Source organism: Rutidosis leptorrhynchoides, chromosome 6 (genome assembly GCF_046630445.1).
Source record: "Rutidosis leptorrhynchoides isolate AG116_Rl617_1_P2 chromosome 6, CSIRO_AGI_Rlap_v1, whole genome shotgun sequence".
NCBI lineage: Eukaryota > Viridiplantae > Streptophyta > Magnoliopsida > Asterales > Asteraceae > Rutidosis > Rutidosis leptorrhynchoides.
This window is the reverse complement of record NC_092338.1, coordinates 424377232-424397238: the sequence shown is the minus strand read 5'-3', so window position 1 is coordinate 424397238 and position 20007 is coordinate 424377232. Positions and strand designations below refer to the sequence as shown.

Here is a 20007-nt window from a genome sequence, read left to right as displayed (position 1 = left end):
TAAATAAACATAATAATATAAATGCATTACCTTAGAAATATAATTTTATTACGTTCTAAAGAAATAAAAAGTTTAATTTGATGAAATCTATCTATAATAACACTAATTCACAACCTATACGAATATCATGTTCTCCTATCCAGTGAAAATTCAACAATGCAACAAATGACCTCATTGATAAATACCAGCCAATCTTTAAATACTATCTTAATATTGTAAATTGTAAACTTCAAATATGAAATGAAACATCAAAAGTACTACTAATATTTATATATTTGCATCACAAGTTTAGATGAAAGATTAATTATTTGCTTCAGAAAGTACATCAAATAAATAACTTCATATAAGGAACCAAAAAAAATGTTATACCAGTTGGCTGTTGGCTTACACATGACAACATAAATGAACAAATGGAGACCTGAATAGACATGTATTGCATGCATGATTCATGTGAATCCTTATGCTACTGGGCTCGCGAGCCCGGTTCAATAGGTTTAGCTTGATTCAATTTAGAACCGTAAAATGATGATTAGCGGATTAACTGAAGAAAAGGCTTGTATAGTAACTGCCTCTAACTTCTCATACTAACTGGTGGCGTCGGCGGCGGCAGATTTGTACTTGTTCCACTCTTGTCCACCACTAATTTTTTGTTTCCACGTTTTCTCCACCGATTTTTCTTTGTTCTGCCACCACCTTGACTCCCAACACCACCAGTTTGACTCATGCCGCCACCACTTTGACTTTCCCCTCCAACACTTACACTCACGCCGCCACCACGTTGACTCACATTGCCGCCAGTTTGACTCGTACCACTGACCCTACGATTTCTAAACCGTTCTTTTTTCCGTCTGCCGCCAACTTGTCTCCGACCACCGCCAGTTTGATTCACACCAACATCAATTTGCATCCCACAAACAGTGTTTTGACCAACACCACTGGCACTTTGACTCAAACCCCCACCACTTTGACTAACATCACCGATGGTTTGACTCCCACTACCACCAGTTTGATTCGTACCACCTTCACATTGACTCATGCTGCCACCACTTTGAGTCATACCTCCGACGCTTTGACTCACATTACCGCCACTTTGACTCGCACCACTGACCCTACGATATCTACTGCGTTCTTTCTTCCGTCTGCCGCCACCTTGACTCCCACCACCGCCAGTTTGATTCATAGAGCCATCAATTTGACTCCCACCACAGCCAGTTTTATTCATACCACCATCAATTTGGCTTCCACTAACACTGCTTTGACCCACACCATCAACACATTGACTCAAACCACCGTCACTTTGACTAACACCGCCGATACTTTGACTCCCACTACCACCAGTTTGACTCGCACCATTGACCCTACGATTTCTAAACCGTTCCTTCTTCCGTCTGCCACCAACTTGGCTCCCACCACCACCATCAATTTGCCTCCCACAAACACTGCTTTGACCAACACCACTAACACTTTGACACAATCCACCAGAACTTTGACTCAAACCGCCAGCAGTTTGACTAACACCGTTGATGCTTTGACTCGCACTAACATCAGTTTGACTCAGACCACTACCCCCTTTACTCCACCGGGGTATCCATAATCCACTATGTTGGTGGTTACGGTTGGGCCCACCATAGAAATTACCAGGCCCACTTTTAGGACCACCACCCTGACCAAGACCATTATCCAGCATTTTGGTGGGCTTTTGGGCCGGGCTCTTGGGCCCTATTCTACCACCATCCTGACCGAAAGGAAGCTGCTTATGATGGTTACTTGATGAAGCATTATATGATTGGCCCTGACCCAAGTCAATACCATTACCATTACCATACCACCCATCTCGAGAATATGAGTGGGTTCGGCTTTTATATGCACCAGGTGGCGGATAACTAATGACTTGATTATGTTGGGACCCACCTGGGACACTTTCTCGATAACCATGTGCATTCCTGTGTGTCTTGATTTGTAAGCTATAGATCACTAATCTATGAGCCGCCTCACCCAACCGTTTACCAGAAATAGATCCAGGAGGATTCTTGTGCTCATGGTGCATGTTACGCTGATTGGATACATTCCTGATTCATAAGAGTAAAAAATCAGATGATTCTGATAGCAATGCAATATTATATTAAAATAATAATAAAAAAAATCACCATCTATTGGTATATTGCAGTAAATCAACTTTTGGCCACCAAAAAAGTAAACCAACGAAAGCATACCTTCCATTCTCCCAAGGTTTGCGCCCATTTTCCTCGTGCCATAAAGCAGGTGCGGGTTTCAAATCCGCTAACGTTACCGTCTGCATAGAAATATGAGTGTCAGTACTAAACAAAAGACTAGTTGACCAAAATTGTATTTATTTAAATGCTTATAACCTCCAAAATCGTATGTTTAACATAACTAGACTATTACATTGATAACATGCATAAGAAAAACGGATCAGGTTTTCCTTGTTCATGTCACCCATAACATAGTTATCTGTAAGTACATTTAACATGTAATTAAAGAAGTAAATCAAATATAGAGAAGCAGCGCTAGCAACTCAACTTGGCCGATCTTTACAAACAAAAAAAATGTTTTTTAAATTGGTTGAATAATCATTTGTGTAATAAATAAATCATAATAGCTTTTTACCCTTTTTGGTATCTCAACCCCTGCAGGGAGACGAGCTATATGATGTTGAGGATCAGGAAGCTTGTATACTGCACATCTGAAAAGTGAAACAAAAATAATCAAAATAAAAATTAAGCATCACACACGTACAAGAGTTTCTAGGTTTATAAATCAACAATCGGATCTATGAAGTTTACACGACTCGATTTTCAGTTATATCTTCCATCCCCACAATAGGTGATCTGAAAATTCCGGGACACGGATCCCGTGCAGGAACAGATAAATAACCATTCATTCCATCACTGCAAGGACATAGCCAAATTCAATCAGACCAGTATTACTATTAATAACGGGTCAAATGGGTTGAAATTGCCACATGTAGCAGCAGTACGAACCTTGCCTCAGGGTTGATTGGTTCCGTGAATTCACCCCGTTCTTTTGGAGGAAGTATCTTAGCGCATTCATTGAGTTCAAATATGTATGGTGATAACTTATGTGATACGTTTAAAAAAAACATATCACACATTGTGCTGTTTCTTCTTGCTTCTTCTTCCTTCAGGAAACATGATAACAGTCACGATTATGAAAAAATATCTTCCATTAATTTATCTAAACAAGGAATTAGTAATTTAGTATACCGTTAAAGTGTGTTCAACTTTTTCCACCTCAGCAAGAAGACGGCTTTCATCAATGAAAGGAAGCTTTGCAATACCCTAAATATAATAAGCAGACAGTAAATCGTGAGTAAATGGGTCAAAATTGCCACCTCTACTGGACTTGTAAACAATGGAAACAGACCTGCCATGCAAACCGCTTCCCGTTCATGTCTACTTCAAAATCTGTTAAAACAAAAACGTAAATTAATCCACGAACATTAAACAAACATGTATAGTAACTTGTTAACTCGTATGAAATATATCAAATGCTATTTTTGGTATATCCTGACTATACCTGTTGGATAAAAATCAATGATAGGAGAGTTCGGATCTGTCATTAACTTTCTATATTGCTTTGGGAGTGCATGTGCACTGCAACAAATTCAATTAATTAAAAAATGCAAAAATAAAGATTAAAAATTTATAAAAAAATGTATAAATATACACACACGAAAAGTAGATAACCCAACCTTGCAGCAGGTAAAACCGCTAGCAACTGATTAAATGGTTTGAATGGGGAACCGAGCTCAAATTTTATATTTAGTTGGCTAAGATCCTTGAGATCAGAAGCAAACGGAGCATAATGGTAAGGATAAAACCTGGATGAATAATAAAAAAAAAAAACACTGTTGTTATAAAGAATATTTACAAAACAAGCACCAAAAAAATAATTATACATATATTATATGTCCAATTGAAAATTACACACTATAAAAGCAACGTAAAAGAAGAAATTACCACTGCCAGGAACAAACACCTTGATAGTAATAGTGCATCACCCAACATAAGCCTTCTGTATATTTTAAAACCTAAAAGTAATTGTATGATATATTTTGTCAACTCACATACTCATAAAACTTGGAATTTATTAATATTTTAAACAAAGTTCTCAACCATTTAGCATCATGTAATGCCGCTATTAGTTAGCAATATAAATATTTTAAAAAAGCTTACAACGTCTCTTCGTATGGCTTCAAGATCCTCGAGAGTTCGGGCTGAAAACTTCTCTTCATAATATCTTTCCTTCCACCCTGGTGCACCGAGTTGGATCTGTAACGGGTAGATTAAATAGATAATATGAACACCACGCTACTTTTTTTTTAAATACTAAACATATAAAAATTCTAAATTTCATTTAAATCATTAACCTTGTCTTCCTCCTGCTCCTCGGAGTTAAAAGCGTCAGATTTGTCACGAAGTACCGAAATCAACTTTGCTTTTAGCTCCTCTTTGTTTTCAAGAGCCTAACACAACATGATTTCGCACCAATTAAAACCATAAAACAATGATATAAACAGTTCAAAGAGCCCAATAAGCAGTATATGGTCTAGAAATGCAAATAATGAAAATATATAGCCATGAAATACGGGTGGCAAACTCTACACGTGGCCTATAAACGGGTAAATTGGGTTCTATTTTATTTCAAATGGGTAAAATGGAAAACACTAACTTGTTACTATTACAAGAATCTATGATTCATGAATTATTTATCAGATTACATACTTGTAAAAAAGTGTCGAACAAGACAGTCCGTTTTAACCACTGCCGACTCCAACTAAACTGATGTGCATTGACAGCATGACAAAAAAAATGCCATGAAAACAATGACTGAATTAACTTTCAAATAAATCAGACTAATCAGCTTCATTCACACAAATATAAATATAATATAAATATTATATATAGCAGGATTGTATACTTCTCTTTCAAGACTAGTTTCTGCTTCCAAAGTAGCGGGTCCGATAGTACTCTGAGAAGACAAACGTGCAACTTTTTTAGCTCGAGGATCGCCTAGTTGATCATCAGATTGCATGGATCGTTTGCTCTGGATATCAAGGGCAGATAAATCCTTAGTAGCATGCTCAACTTGGTACTCTGTCTTTGACCCTTCGTGTTGGTATGATGAAGAAGAAGAGCCTGATGCAAGGCGTGATCCCAGAAACCGATTAACCGGAACCAACGAATCGAGTTCATCCATTGGTTCAACATCGTCTCCTCTTCCTGCTCGAGCCCCGTCACGTTTTATCCTCTCCGATTGACTCTGAACAAACATTTTATAACTACTATCACACTATTCAACTGTATTTCAGCATATGGTATTTTAGAAGGTTGTTAGCACTTAAAAACACTTTAAAGAAAATTCAATGATTCAACCCCTTTGACCACTTAGCCTGTTTCCTATTTAACTATTAGTACTCGTATATTTTTTGTTTGGCTCACTAGATATATAAGGTGACCCGAATTGACCCATTGATAACTAAATGGGTCAATATATCCACCACTTACATGTGATGTAACAATTTTATTCAAAGGAAGCAGTCTATACCACAAGCAATCGAGCTCTTTTCTGGAATATCGTATCTTCATATGATCCAACTGCCTGAATAAAATGCTCTACTTTGCCAAGATCTGGCTGTGACAAAAAAAAGAGAATACCTAAAGTCAAAGAAACCACATGGTATGTAAATGAAGATCTTGCTGTTACAAATTGATTTTAAATAAATCAAAAATACATGTGCAAGTAAAAGATGGACTTTACTATGATATATTAATCAAGATAAATAATCACCTTTTGTGCATCAGTCAAGTACCCACCCATAGCCCTAAATTCTTTCTTGTATACTGCAAACAGTAAATTTATGGCACCCTGAAGCGTTGAAATGACAAAAGTTAGAAAATTTACAATGTAATAGATACAATCACATGATTCTTGAAATAGAATAGGAATTGTAAAATTTACCCATCTTGAGTGGCAGGTATAAAAAAAACCATGGGAATGAGTACATAGATGATTTGTAATATAAGAGGCTTGGATAACATTTGATGGGTAGCAGGTCAAATGGGTTCAATACAAGACAAGTACTTTTACATGGCCCGGTTGAGTCGAATTGAGCCAAAACCCTTTTTGTCCAAAAACTTTCAGAAATGTAATACATAAATAGTGTCAGATATGATTACAAATTTATTTAGTTTCAACAAAAGATTAAACTTTTTAATAACAATTGACAAAATTTTACATTTAAAAATTAAAATCCTTCCATCATTTCCAGCCTATTTGACCATGTATACTTTAGAGCTATTTCCAGTCTTACCCATTTGCCCGTTAGTTAGAGAACATAAGAAACATAATCCAAATCAGCCCATAAAGAAGTAAATGGGTCAAAATTGCAACCTTAAGTTTTTAAACTTAAATAATGAAGATCGTGATTGACAAGTCCGGAGCAGTATAAAAAAGTGAGAAAATACCTCACGGATTTCTAACGTAGGCATATGTGGTAGAAAATCATTTCCAACGAAGAAACAAATGAAAACAAAATCATCAACTATTCGCTCAATATCCATTTCATAATCTGGAATCCTCATCTCATATTCCAGGTACTCTCTAAGAGTCCAAATGTTAAGGAACTGCAAAAGCATAAGCATCTGTAAATAAAGGGTACAAAGTGCATTCGAATAAATAAAACATTAACTTGTTCGAAAAGTTATGAGATAATACTTAGATGGACACTTTGTTACTGAGTAGCCTTGTAATCGCACAATACGAAGACTGATCATGTGTGTTCTGAAGGTGTTGTAGTGTGTGTTTTGTGTTAGGTGATATGTGTTTGTTTTTAAAGTGGGAATCTTAAGAGGTTGACTATATTTGTTAACCTGATATGGCTTCTTAGGGACTTCATCAATGTCTCCTTTCTCATCGAACTCATCTGCCTTTCTATTCGTCTTCTCTTCACAATTTGATGCCATATGACCCATTTGACCGCAAATAAAACACTTATCTTCTGGTTTTTGAATAGACACAACCTGAAACATAAAAGGACTCAGAACATAAATGCTACAAGAAAAAAAACTCTATCTATATTAGTTTTACACAAGCAAAAAGTACAAAAGAATATATCAAGGTATATGTGCATTCCAACCAGACTCTTTAGGAATGTCCTTGGTAGCAGATATTATACATGTTAGTTTGTTAGTTGGCCTTAAAACGCAAAGAAAAAGGCATTAACAAATTGCAATTGTTAAACTGCAATACACAATAACATCTCTTGTTTACAAAGGGTTACAAGTAACTCACTTCTCTAAGTATCGAAAAATGAACTTCGTGGGTAGCCAAAGCCAACATTATCAAATCTGCATCCTGTAATTTAGAAACGCTCAGAATTTTATATGACCTTGAAATTCAAGAAAATAAACAAATGAGAACAGGTAAATGGTACAACTAGAGGAGACAGATTTGATAAATAAAGTTTTGTCTCGAAAGGGTTAAATGGAGAAAGTAATAATAAAAGAATAAAAAGGGTATGTGCCAAACAGGTTGAAAGTTGCCTACATATATACATATTAGTTGGCAAAAAAAATAATACCAAACCATATAAGCAATGCCGTGTATTTGGATCAAATTTAGGCCGATTTCTTTGAAGACGAATATATGACATGATCTTGTGTTCTCCTTCACCAGGAACATTCGCATCCGAAACGATAACCTATATGAATTACAACGACGGTGACTAATTTAGGAGCAAAAAACTTGATGCATATTAGTTAATAAATCAAACATTAGAAGATGACACGACATAAAACGTTCAGATTAAACCGTCCCAACATAGCATATTGGTTAGAGTCTTGATATCCTCACAAGAAAATTAAGGTTCATTTGAGTAAAGAAAAATCCTCCCCTGGTAACTTGAAAAGGGAAAACCTTATTCGTTTATCTGCTTCATTTACAAAACTTTGAGATTAATATAATATTTACCTTTAAAGATTTCCATCCGGGATCGTTGTTTAATCTTTTGTGGATATAATATTGTAGAGCAAGTGACAAAACAGCCATAAATTCGGTTCCTGGTGTGATAACATTGGAATCAAATGTTTGAGAAATCTGCTTTGGAGGAAGCTTTCTGCCTTCCTTCTCAAATTCTTCCCTCAGCTTTTCTTCTTCAGCTGCCTAATAATCATGTCATATGTTCAAACCAAACATAATCTGAAGTTGACTATTAGAGATGGTAACATGGGCAGCATGGGTAACAGGTCAAAAGAAAGATTGTTTGTTACGGAATGAGTTGACCTATAAACATCTTTCTTCACTTTCTATATATACTTAATGCCTAAATTAGGATCACAATAACAACATATATAAAGTAACAACCTAACCCCGCGAAATAGAAGACTTAAGAGGCTGTAAGCACACTTTAGGTAACTTTCAAGCTATTTGACCTGCTCGGTCCTTTCAAATATCCATTTTAACTAAGTTATCTAACATTGACCCGGCCAAGACATACCAAAATGTGAATCAGATACTTTATCGGTAAATGGGTTCAAATTGCCACATATACGCACCAGAAATAGAGTGACTAATTTCAAAACAATATATGTGATAGTTTAACTCGGGTTATGTTATAATCAATAACAAGTGAGAAATAGCTAAAAGAAGAATATATCAATAACAGGCCAATTTTTTGAAGTCGCCCAAAGTATACTCTAGAGTTAACTACAAGCTCCTAATATTCACAACTGAAGAATGGGATCAATTGATAGTTTCTGTAACCATGTTTACTATATTACAAGTAGTTTTCTATGAAATGGTCCATTAGACATGTTTTGACCCGTTACCCAAAATTGTTCGAGCCTCCTAATTTGCCAGCTATATATAAGAAAGGAACATACTGCATCAGCTGCATCTTTGGCAGCTCGAAAACGCCTAGACCGTTGTTGATTCATTTTTGCTCTCGGAGCAACACCATCTAATACATATAACAAGTTAAGCAAAAACTTGCATTCACGAGTAACTTAAAGAAGAAAAGCGTATAATAGTTACCAATAGCCATGTAAAGCAGTTTCCGTGGCCGCACCATTACAAAAAGGCGGTCAATATAGTCAAACACACATTGGAATACTTCATTATAAGACGAAGGGGAAGGCTGCATGCATCAGAAAATGTAGTTACATTTCAAGAGTTTGATTAAAAATAACAAAATTTTGGTTGTATAACATACATTTCAAGATTGAATAGCACAATTAACTTCTTTTACAATAAAAATATGGCCTTTTTACAAATTGAAAAAGAAGGTATTTAAATAATTTGAGTTAAAAAAAATTACAATAAATAAATAGATAAAATTAAGTGTCAGTGATCCTTCCAAATGTGTTTACTTTGTACGCTAAACTAACACTAATTATCTATGAAACAACATGCATTGTTATAATTACACAATAAAATAATTGAAATAAATCAAATACATAAAATTATTGAAAATTAATTACCCGGTCTTCAGGATGGAAACAGGGGTGAATAATGCCGTTCATATCGAGATACATGTTATCGTATTCGATTTTATTAGGGTTAGGTTTAGTTGTGTCAACAGGGATTTTAACGCCGTTTAATTCAACCGGTTCTTCTTCAATAACATCTACGATTATCATCGGATACTTGTCGGCTAACCACCGATAAAACGCCGGTACACCCATCGGAAATCAGGTTTTCTGTAATTGCTTGAAAACCTGATTGAAGAATTGAAGTAACAGAAGAATGCGGAAAAATTATGGAGAGATTAGGGTTGCAGATACTTAAGAAGTGCCTTGATTGTCTCTTGATTAAAAAATTTAAGACAGAAATGTTACCTACGGAGTGTATTATTTGATGAACATGTTAATTTATATCAAAGTATATTCATGGATGTTAAGCTATTGATGCCTATGACTTGTAATAGATCTAAGATTATTATTTGTTTTATTACCACTAAACACTTTGTTAAAATCCCTCCTTTGCTAGTAAAACATTATGTTTTCTTTTTTCTCTCTTTTTTTTTTTTTTTTTTTTTTTTTTTTGAATATGTGTCTAGGCAAAAATATTGTATTTTTATGGCAAAATAAAGTGTTATTTGTAGTTTTCTACGTATATTAAAGTACTCCGTACTCGTATGCTTCTTTTGTTAGAATAGAGAAAAAAAAAAAAAAAAAACAATCTTGTTATTCAAATCTATTACAGTATAAATTATTTCTACCATATACATATACATTGAGTTAATTTTAAACTGTATGAGACAATGACCTCAAAACAAAATACATACTATGAGAACTCTAAGATATTGTTCTCCAAAACTCGTATACTCAATCACCTAAATTTCGAGTACACCAACATATTTTGTTGTTGTTGTTGTTGTTGTTGTTGTTGTTGTAATATTCCAACACACATTCGAAATGTTACCTGAAAATATGAGATCTTTGCTTGGCGTGTTATGAAGAGAATATTACACGTAAATATTGAACTTGATAAGAGAGGAATCGATCTTCATAGTATTCGACGTCCTTCATGTGATGAAGACTTGAAATCGATAGAACACGTTCTTAATATCTTGTAAACACGCATTCGAAATTTGGGATGGGGTTTATAAGTGGTGGAACGTGGGAACCTACACAACTTCGAATATACCACATCTCCTAGGTGTTAACGAGAACTTCACAATGTCGGGTTTTAGAGAAATTTTTTGTCAAGCTTTGAAATGGGTTTGCACATATCTTATTTGGAACAACCGAAATAATTTGGTGTTTAACGGAAAGCGTTGGAACACACTGATGGCATTGAGCGAGATTCAAATTAAGTCATTCGATTGGATATCTTCGAAAATCAAAGGAAGGAAACTAGATTGGCTCATATGGTTAACCAATCCGAACGCGCTCCTCAACATGACGTGATCGTGTTTTTGTTTTAGTGTGGGTTGCATTCTTCGCAACCAATTTCGTGAAAGGACCCGTTCATATACATTATAAACGATTCACAATAGTTGATTACATCGCGAGGTATTTGACCTCTATATGATACATTTTACAAACATTGCATTTGTTTTTAAAAGACAAACTTTGTTTACATCGAAAATTGACAGGCATGCATACTATTTCATAATATCCATTGTCCAACTATAAATTGACTTAATAATAATCTTTGATGAACTCAATGACTCGAATGCAACGTTCTCGAAATATGCCATGAAAGACTCCAAGTAATATCTTTAAAATGAGCAAACGCACAGCGGAAGATTTCTTTAATACCTGAGAATAAACATGCTTTAAAGTGTCAACCAAAAGGTTGGTGAGTTCATTAGTTTATCATAATCATTCATTTTCATCATTTTAATAGACCACTAGAATTTCATTTCCAGTTCTCATAAATATACGTCTCATGCATAGAGACAAAAATCATTCAAATGGTGAACACCTGGTAACCGACATTAACAAGATGCATATAAGAATATCTCCTATCATTCCGGGACATCCATCGGACATGATAAAACAGCATCGAAGTACTAAAGCATCCGCAACCATGGATAGGGTTCGTTAGGCCCAATAGATCTATCTTTAGGATTCGCGTCAATTAGTAGATCGGTTTACTAATTCTTAGGTTACCAAGCAAAAGGGGCATATTCGGCTTCGATCACTCACCCATATAATGTAGTTTCAATTACTTGTGTCTATTTCGTAAAACATTTATAAAAATTGCGCATGTATTCTCAGCCCAAAAATATAAAGGGTAAAAAGGCAAATGAAACTCACCATACTGTATTTCGTAGTAAAAATACATATAACATCATTGAACAAGTGCAAGGTTGGCCTCGGATTCACGAACCTAAATTAATTATATATATTTATATGTTGGTCAATATTTGTATAGCAAATTTAGATCAGGTCATAGTGTACCACAATCCTAATGCTCGAGTCTAGTATGCAAAAGTCAACAAAAGTCAATTTGACTCAAAATGATTTACAAAATTTATACATGATTATTATATAGTTTAAATATCGTCGTTTTATATTTTTAAAATATTTTTAAAATAATATAATTCATTTATTATTAAAATTTATATAATAAAAAATATATTTTTATATATCTTAAGTAATAAAATTTATAAAGTTCATTTAATATAATATGATAGGTAGTATTAACGTAATTATATTACACGTAGTAAAATATCTTTGTATTACATATTTATTTGATAAAATAACATTGATAATAATAATAAGCAAAACTTGTATAATTTTGTAATAATAATTATTATTATTCTATTAATAAAAATATCAATATTTATATTTACTAAAAGTGATATTATGAATAAACGATAATTCTAATTATGATAACTTTAATATTTATGATACTTTTTAATACTAACTTTAAAATAATAACTCTATTTAAAATGATAAAAATAATGATATTTTATAATAACAATGACATTTCTATTAAAATGATAATTTTCGTTAAAATGATAGTTTTAATACTAACGATACTTTTAATAATAATAATAGTAATAATAAGAACGGTAATCTTATCTAAATCAATATCTTACAATATTTTAATTTCATCATGATACTGTGACGATCGCTCCAAATCTATATGGACGAGCACGTCATTCATCGATTTCATTGCGAGGTATTTGACCTCTATATGATACGTTTTGTAAACATTGCATTCTTTTGAAAAGGCACACCATAAATGAATATTTTAATCAAAGGTTTTCGACATCTGATGATTTCTACATATAGACAATCACCGTAAATAATAGTTTACAATAGTACTTTCGTTGACAATGCAGTCAAAATAAGATACATGGTGATGATTTGGTGAATGCAACGTTTCCTTGAAAAATATGCCATGTACGACTCCATGCACATAGCTTGTCTAACATATAAGCAAACAGCGGAAGACTTCTAGGAAACCTGAGAATAAACATGCTAACAAGTGTCAACACAAAGGTTGGTGAGTTCATAGTTTTAGTGTTTCGCATAATCTGTATACAAAAGTGAATCACAAGATTTCAGTTGTTTCATCCAGAAATGTTTATCGAAAGTTTGTCAATAGATTCTACGTAACAGAGCACCCTGGTAACTAAGCTTTAACGTTATAATGATAAATACCCCATTCCTTTTAATACACACAAACCAACGTGTCCTAAACTCAAATAACACACGTCCGTTAAAAGGCTAGCACTCTAGCTCGGACGGGGATGTCAAGCCTTATGGATCCATATACTGTTATTCGCGCACACCAGTCCATATCCTATGTACTGGAAACTACTAGTTACCAAAGCTAAGGGATTTTCGGTTCAAACTCAGTGTAGAATTAAGTATGTACTTGTATCCATTGCGTTTAAAATAAATTGCATGTATTCTCAGCCCAAAAATATATATTGCAAAAGCAATTAAAAAGGGAGCAATGAAACTCACCTTAGCAGCATATAAAGTCGTTCACCAAAATGTGACTGAAACTCGAATTACCAAATAACCGTAGATCTCAACCTAGAGAACATATGTTGGTCAATAAATGTCTATTTAGCTAGGTCAAGTCATAGTGTATCACAATCCTAATGCTCGAGATCGACATACAAAAGTTATCCAAAGTTGTTTCAAAAAGTCAATTTTGACAATAGTTTAACAAAACGAGACGTGCCTTATATAAGATTTCATTTACTCGGCTGGTAATATTTAAAAATCCATTTTATCAATCTTGTAAACAAGTTGTTTAAATCTTAATTGCAGATTCAAAAGCAATTTCAATTAACGTCAATCATAATTCAGTTGATCATATATTTTAATCCATTCATCGAAACTATTCGATATCTAAATGAAAAGTTATTGATTTTTCGCCAGCTTTCCAAAAACATGCATATCATATACCTTTTATCAGTAATATATGTATTTACTTCGTGATTCATCATAACTGTTTAACGATGAAATTTAGCATACAAGCATGTATAAATATATATACTCGAGCACTAGACATGGATACACAATTAATATATAAAAGATAAAATATGAGTGCTTACGTATCAGTATTGAGATTCAATATTGTACGAAAGTACGTAGACGTAACAGAAATGATAAACACTAGGTTTGATTCACAAATATACCCCCGAACATTACCCATAACCTCCTTGGCAATAACCCATAATTTCCTTAGCTCTATCCCGCTTGAAAACCATTTTGAAAGTGACACGCTCATAACCTCGTCGTAGTATTTTATGTATAATACTAATTAATAATATTAATAATAATAAGATTAATAATAATATTAATCTTAATAATAATAATAATAATAATAATAATAATAATAATAATAATAATAATAATAATAATAATAATAAATAAAATAAATACAGAGTAATATATGATTAGAGAAAGAAGTGTGTGAAAACTGAGCCTAAAGTCGAGCAATTTATAGAACTTTTTCTGAAAAAGTACCCCATGCGATCGCATGGGATTTGTGCTTCAAGGCCATGCGATCGCATGGCACCCTGGGACAGCTCACAAATTTTTAACTTCTTGTTTGTCGATATAATTTTATATATATATAATATATTTAATTTTTATAATTAATTATATATTATATTAAATTCACATGCATAGTTGACTTGTAATTTTTGTTCTGATAAGTCGTACGTCATCACTCGACTTATGTCCCGGTTCCGGTTTTTCAAATGTCCTTTCGTACGCTGAGAAAACTTGCATTTTACGTTTCGTGTCACGTACCTTTGTCAAAATATAGCCTTAAATTATCCCTAAACTATACCACTCAAAGTATATCTTAAACTTTCGACTCGCTATTTGTTAATATATATATAATAACAATTCGTTTTTGTGACCAAGTTAATATTATATTTTATCGTATTATTAAATATATATTTTCAATATTAATAAACACGTTTTAAAATACATATCGCAAGTTATTCATATATCTAATTCCAACAGTTAATATTCCTTATTATTGTATGTGTCCAAATTACGTTATTTAAACAAACAATTTACCATTTATTCTGAATACCGTTAAGAATGAATGATTTCCCAAATCAACGTGGACCTCACAACAGAGACCCGTAATAATATCATAATCCTTAAGGGACTCATTAAATATCTTTTAATTCAATCGTTTGGCATAATCTTTTAATTCCGTAGTTGAATATATCAATCAGATAATCAAACCAATAAGTTTAATGCACAGTATCATTTACTTAACATTTTGTTATGTTTTCAAGTTATAGTATATGTGCCTATTTACATATAATTATTCGCGAATCGTTGAGAACAATCGAAGGGTAATTGAATAATTCAAAATTTTGAGATTCAACTTCATAGACTTTGATTATCGTGTCGGAAACGTTAAAGATTAAGTTTAAATTTGGTCAGAAATTTCCGGGTCATCACAGTACCTCCCCGTTAAAGAAATTTCGTCCCGAAATTTGAGTGAGGTCATCATGGCTAACAATAAAAATGTTTTCATGACGAATATGAGTTGATAAATAGAATTTTTATTACCGTTAAATAATATGGATAAAACAATCCAATTACTCGAAGCATATGAGAGAAGTTATCGTAAAATAGTGAATTGAAGGAATAGAGATTCGCCTTAACTGTTGACGTAGTAACGATTGATTTTCGGAATTTAAGGAATAGAAAATCTTCATTATCTAAATAAGATTTGATTCTTCGGAATTTGCGGAAATTAGGATTTTCTTTTATTAAATGCGTAATCTGCCTCGATTGCTATGTCTGATATTTTACTATAAATTAAACACTTCCGTTTCATTCTTTTCACCACTCCTACATCTTCTTCTTCATTTCATACTTCCAAAAGATTGTGAAATGCTTCATCCAGTTCTGATTCTTGATATACTCCTAACTTTCATATCTGTCATTCTTCTTTTTCATCTACCACCAGAGGAAGTTATTTTCTTCTACCATTACCTTGGAGTTATAGTGTTTTTCATTCTCCCGTGTCTTTATATTGCTATACGCATTGATATACATGGTTTGTAATTTTGGGGTTGTTATAGGGCTTTATATTTTTCATTATATTTCGGAGCTTCATGCTTTCGTTTTCTCTTCCCGACTTTAAGTCAAGCGAATAATGGTCCAGAATTCGTAGGTATGGATTTTGAAATGAACATAGTTAATGTTCTAAGAAGGGAATTGTAATGGCACGATCTTGATTTATCAAATTACTAGAATATCCGGAAAAGACCGAATCATCAAGAAATATATTTTCTTGATATATTTAGAGATTATATAGAATGAAAGAGTTATGTAACATGGTTCATGATGAGGGTGGGATCTGTGAACCATTATCACGTTCCATTAGAAACTCAGCATGACTTACTGTAATATAATCACGTTGATCAAGTGTCATTATATTGTACTAATTCATGCTTCAGTTCCCAACACTACTTCAAAACATTCATATTTTAAACTTGAAGGTTTCAGAATTTAGAAACTAAAATAGATTCTTTTATGATGTAATACAGATAGCGCGAAGAGATGAATGATTTCAGATAAGAATAGTTATGAAGATATCTCTAGAAATATCGAGGATATTTATAATGAAAGATACGTTGATATCTTAGAATTTCTAATGTTAAAGGATGATGCGGAAAATCTGTCTGTGAAGGTTTAGAATGAGGAGTAAGGTGTTTGCTAACGATTTTAGCAGATACTGAATCATTTGGATCCTTTGAAGGTAGATTTCGTCCTTGTGATTTGTCCACGACCTCCTTCATGGTTTGCTCAATCCGTTTTCCAGTTTCAAACCTTCTCTTTTTCTCAGCTTTACCACCATACTATTCTTTATCATCAAACTTTTGACTGTTAAGGTCGTTTACAGTTTTTGCTGCTTCATCAGCATTGTTCCAATTTCAGAGAACTAGTTCATAGTTTGGGATGTTTTTCAGAAACTTCACATTCGGAGTAAATAAGTCTAGGAGATAGACATTATATGTTTATATATAACTGTTGGCGTAGAATTGCTGTGAAATTCGAAATACTGATTGCTAATTCCCGGTAGTTGGTATGGCAATTATCGTTAGAAGATGTAGATGAGTACATGATAGGGTTTCAATGAGTATAAGGATTTTTCGGAAGGTCAAGGATCAATGAAGTTGTTGGTAAATTTACTGCTAATGTGGTGGAACATAAAAGGTTCCCCAGTAACAAGAACGTATATATATCAAGATTACAATAAGGCTTAATCTGAAAAGTTGAAGTTGACTAGTTGGAAGTGTGGTAAAACTGGATACTTTGAAAAGGAATTGCAAGGTTATTTTTGGTAAAAACAATACCAAATGATCTTTCACAGTTTTGAAGTCAAAGTATAGCTTTGAAAGATGTAGAGATCTAAGAATGATTTCACCGGTTCAGAGTTATGACTTGGATTCTGATCCGTCAATATCAGAATATGTAATTGAATTTGTATGAAAACGATTGTATATCGTTGTGAGCATTGTTAATAATTTTTGAATCAAAGTTGAAGAATGTACAGTGTAACATATTAATTGTGAACTTATATATTTCCCGAGTATTACCTACCCGTTAAAGATTTCACAAGTAATATTTTGTACAAAAGAATTTTTCATTACAGTCTTTATGAAAATAACTGTATGTATATTTTCTTCGGATGTAATTCTGATCATAGTAAGCTCATTTGATTTTTGGCTTGAATTAGAAATGAATAATCTCTAAAACATTAGAGATTACATAATCTTCACGGAGTATTTCACTAATGAAATCAATACTTCATTATTTATTCTTTTTCCTTGGTGAAGGATGTTGATTGCTCGGGGAATTTTTGTGAACCTTACAAGGTACAGATGATATTTTCTGGAAAGTTTCGAGTACATCGAAAATGAAAATGTAAAATCAATTATGTAATTGAATAATACACTTGGTTTGTTAGGAATGGAATTTATTAATTTGAAACAGAGATTGTAGTTAACGATGGCTAAGTTGTTAATGAAAGATGTACCTTATATCATATTAGTAATATGAATTAACTGAGTAATATTTACCCTTTTTCAATTCATACATAATAGCTTAGTACGAAAAGATTTATGATGGTTTTAAAATTTATATATATATAAGATATACATATAAATTCTTTAGAGGAATTGAGTTATTACTTCATAACTCATTGATACAATATACTCATTGTTGTCTCGTAATGATGTCCACGGTGCTTTCTTGAACTGGCAGAGCTTGTGATGTTAGAGGCGATGTTGACAGTACTGACTGTGCTGGTGAGGCTAAGGGTACTATTGATGCTGTTGGTAAAACAAGTCTAGCTTGTACCTTATGCACAATTCTTGTCAGGGTTTCTATTCTTCCTTATATCATTTCTATTCATCTGATTTACGGTTATAACTGGGATAAATAATCTCTAAGATTTTAGAGATTACCTAATCGCCATAGAATATTTCTCCGATGAAGTTATGAATTAATACTTTATCATTTATTATTGTTGGTACTCCTTGGTACCTATGGTGAGTATGATGTTGATATCCGAGGTACAGATTGTGATGTTGAGGCGTGTGATGGGGATGTTATTGTTGGTGGTGGTAATGATATTGTTGGTGTTGATGATGGTGGTACTGGTTATGCTGCTGGTGCTGTTGCTGGTGTTCGTAACCCTTGCACCATATTCTCCAAAGCCACTGCCTGAGCACGAAGCTCGTTGACTTCTTCTACTACCCCCGGATGATTGGCGGTTCGGACAAGCGGATGAATAAGATTTACAATATTGGATATTACGTAGTCGTTGCGAGCTGTTCTGGAAATGAGGGTGAAAATGGTGTTACGAACGGGTTCGCCGGTAAGTGTTTCAGGTTCTTCACCAATGTAACATCCCGCGTTTTTCGTTAAATTTATTTTAACGCCGTCTTTTTTTTTTAATGACATCTCTCCTCACCTATACTCGTACACTTCGTTAACTAATGTTCTTGATAATCCCGTTATTCGATTACAACATCTCTCGTTAACTTGCGTTTTAAAAATATTCGATCGGTTAAATCCCGCACCCGCTTTGAAACTCGAGGGACCGGAGTTGCCAAATGGGCAAACTAGTTGACTAGGTCAACTAGTCAACCCATTTTTTTCATTCCATCATCTCCCTCATCTCTTTTCTCTCCATCTCAAGAACACACACACAAACCCATTCCATTCATTCATCATCTAAATTCAATCTTGGAAGCTCACAACAAATCCGACTACATATTCTTAATCCTCTCGTCATTCTCTACGATTTGATACTAACATCATTGATTTTGGGTAACATTTCTAAAACTCTAGATTTCTCAAATTCGTGTTTTTGACTTGATATGTTGTTAGTTAGTGTCTATGGCTCGTGTATAACATGAATATATGATTTGTATGCTCGATCTTGATGTTTTGGTGTAACTAGCTTGAAAATGAAAAGTGTATGCTTAATCTTTGATTTTGGATGATCAAATGTGTTAGATTGTTAAAGTTCATGTTTTAAAAGTGTTACTAGCATCATTAGCTTCATGTTGATGTATAGATTGATTAAAGAAACTTCATAAACGTGATTATTGATTTTGTGAACTTTTGGTTAGGGTTTGATAGCTTTAAAATGAACTTTTGATGCGTTGAATGCTCGTTAATGTTATTAATAAGTGTTTAGTTGTATTACATGTTTGATTACCTTCAAAACGGCATATCATATGTATAAATTGGATTCCCGGAACTTGAAATGCATTTGATGAACCTAAACTTTGATTTTGAACGCTTAACGACCATTCAACGAGGTTTCTGTTGTCTTAAATGATGATTTTGATTAATGATATGTGGTTAGTTGTATTCCTTGTCGAAATAGCTTTCCGATGATATAAAATACATGTTCTAATTGTTTGCGGATCATAAAATGTGATTGTTTGTGTTTTGGTTCGTCCATTTGAGGAATTCAGCAAACAGACCCTGGATG

General features: G+C 33.4%; 1 protein-coding gene across 1 annotated transcript; it reads right to left on the bottom strand.

Moving 5' to 3' along the window:
• Nucleotides 1–281: 281 nt before the first annotated feature.
• On the bottom strand, nt 282–9868 carry LOC139855432 (5'-3' exoribonuclease 3-like). The gene is made up of 23 exons (XM_071844654.1): nt 9522–9868; nt 9076–9178; nt 8925–9001; nt 8014–8205; nt 7625–7744; nt 7336–7398; nt 6915–7064; nt 6510–6668; nt 5833–5910; nt 5590–5676; nt 4963–5304; nt 4412–4507; nt 4218–4313; nt 4002–4072; nt 3734–3862; nt 3559–3635; nt 3406–3446; nt 3246–3320; nt 3003–3160; nt 2805–2909; nt 2629–2704; nt 2214–2293; nt 282–2069 (listed from the first exon to the last, which is right to left on the bottom strand). The coding sequence occupies exons 1-23, from the start codon at nt 9723–9725 to the stop codon at nt 572–574; spliced, it is 4077 nt and encodes a 1358-aa protein (XP_071700755.1). The 5' UTR covers nt 9726–9868; the 3' UTR covers nt 282–571.
• Between the last annotated feature and the right edge of the window lie 10139 nt (nt 9869–20007).